The 2015-nt window shown below is 34.9% G+C and overlaps 1 protein-coding gene across 1 annotated transcript in view; it reads right to left on the reverse strand.

The window, feature by feature from the left end:
• Positions 1–2015, reverse strand: part of LOC106458738 (E-selectin-like) — a 23997-nt gene that overhangs the window by 4310 nt on the left and 17672 nt on the right. The window contains exon 4 of the mRNA XM_013918277.2: positions 887–1120. Within this exon, the coding sequence (XP_013773731.1) occupies positions 887–1120 (234 nt within the window). The remainder of the gene's footprint in view (positions 1–886; positions 1121–2015) is intronic.

Below are 2015 nucleotides of genomic sequence, written 5' to 3' on the forward strand. Positions count from 1 at the left end.
CTTAAGAGAATAGCCGGGAGTTTTCGCAATACATATTTAACACTACAAGCTATGCATGTTTTTCAATATAAACTTAATCTAAACAACGTTCATATCAAAATAAATACATAACAACAAATTCGTTACACACAAACTTCCATTATTCCTGAGAATATTAGGATTCGTAATTATGTAAATCTATTTAGTTATCAATATAAAAATCAGTCAAAATATTGTAGAAGATTAGGATGTTTCAAACAATATTAGCTTTCAGTCTAAAGAAGCTCTGATTTCTCTTGAATGGTAGCTTTATAACGCTTGCCCAGCATGGCCAGCTGGTTAAGGCTCTCGACTCGCAATCTGAGGATCGCGGTTTCGAATCCCCGTCCCCCCAAACATGCTCGCCCTTTCAGCCGTGGGGGCATTATAACGTGACGGTCAATCCCACTATTCGTTGGTTAAAGAGTAGCCGAAGAGTTGGCGGTGGGTGGTGATGACCAGTCTTACACTGCTAAATTAGGGACGGCTAGCGCAGATGGCCCTCGTGTAGCTTTGCGCGAAATTCAAAACAAACTTTATAACGCTTACTCTTACGTTAAGCTAATACTCACTCTTACACTAAACTTGTATTTATCCTAACACTTCATTTTACCTTAAATTATTACTCCCTCTGCCCTAGACCTACCTTTTTTTGGATAATGATGGTGATATTACTTCATCTAATATTATTACACTCTTTTACATTGAACGCTTACTTTCACTTACACTGAATGATTACTTTCGTTTATACTAAAATATTATTTATTCTAACACTGACTCCTACACATACCTAATATACCATTTCTAAGTTTATTATCAATATGAAAGTAATAACGAAAACTCTAGCTCTCCGTTACATTGTACTTACTTTTACACTCTACTTCCTGTGTACTGTTCCATGTCGACCCTTGACAGGCAATGACTCTATTGGCGATCTGTTCGTCCAGAATCTCGTAGCCTTCTTTACAGTAATACCGACACACTGTACCCAGGGAATACGTCTCATCCTCGGCTTCAGGTTCGCACTGAACCATTCCGTTCGGGAGATCCTTGGGTCGAGGACATCGTGTACGCTCAATCATTACAGGAATTTCTTGTTTTTCTTGAAATAATAAATTCTATAAATGGCCTATAAACACACTAGTAAATCATAACCTCTTTATATTTACATCTTATGGTTAGTATGTTCATCAACGAGTGTCACTAACTTCTCAGTAATCCGTTATAGAGTCAAGCCAGCGGACTTTCAGAGATTCCAAGTGTTATAAGGTTTTTCCAAACTGTTCCACACTTCAGCTGTTGCCAGTTTTACCTACCCTGTCGATGAGTAGCCACAGAAACCACAATGTTAATAAGTTATCATATAATCTATAAGTTAATACATTTATCAATACCATCAGTCAAACAATTCATCATTTGTCAAGTTTAAAGATCATCTTTCAGTTGTGTTATTTAATATTTAGCAGTTAGCAGGCTCATTGGTAGTATCAGAAAACCGTCATAAGGTTTAAAGTATGACAAATAAATTTATCTCAGAAAAGAATCGCGTAGTCAATACAGAAAAAAATTAAATAAAACTGTCTCGGAATTTACTAGTTTCAAGGCTATTAAAATTTCAAAGTTATCAGTATCGTCAGATAATCGTTTCAGAATTTATCAGCTACCAGAATTATGAAAAATGTTAATGAATTTAGCTGCTACAAGGATTATGAATATTGTCAGAAAATTGTACCGAATTTAGCAGCTACAAGGATTATGAATATTGTCAGAAAAATATTACTGAATTTAGCAGCTACAAGGATTATGAATATTGTCAGAAAATTGTACCGAATTTAGCAGCTACAAGGATTATGAATATTGTCAGAAAAATATTACTGAATTTAGCAGCTACAAGGATTATGAATATTGTCAGAAAATTGTTATTGAATTTAGCAGCTACAAGGATTATGAATATTGTCAGAAAAATGTTACTGAATTTAGCAGCTACAAGGATTATA

Source organism: Limulus polyphemus, unplaced genomic scaffold (assembly GCF_000517525.1).
Source record: "Limulus polyphemus unplaced genomic scaffold, Limulus_polyphemus-2.1.2 Scaffold507, whole genome shotgun sequence".
In the NCBI taxonomy this organism is placed as follows: domain Eukaryota; kingdom Metazoa; phylum Arthropoda; class Merostomata; order Xiphosura; family Limulidae; genus Limulus; species Limulus polyphemus.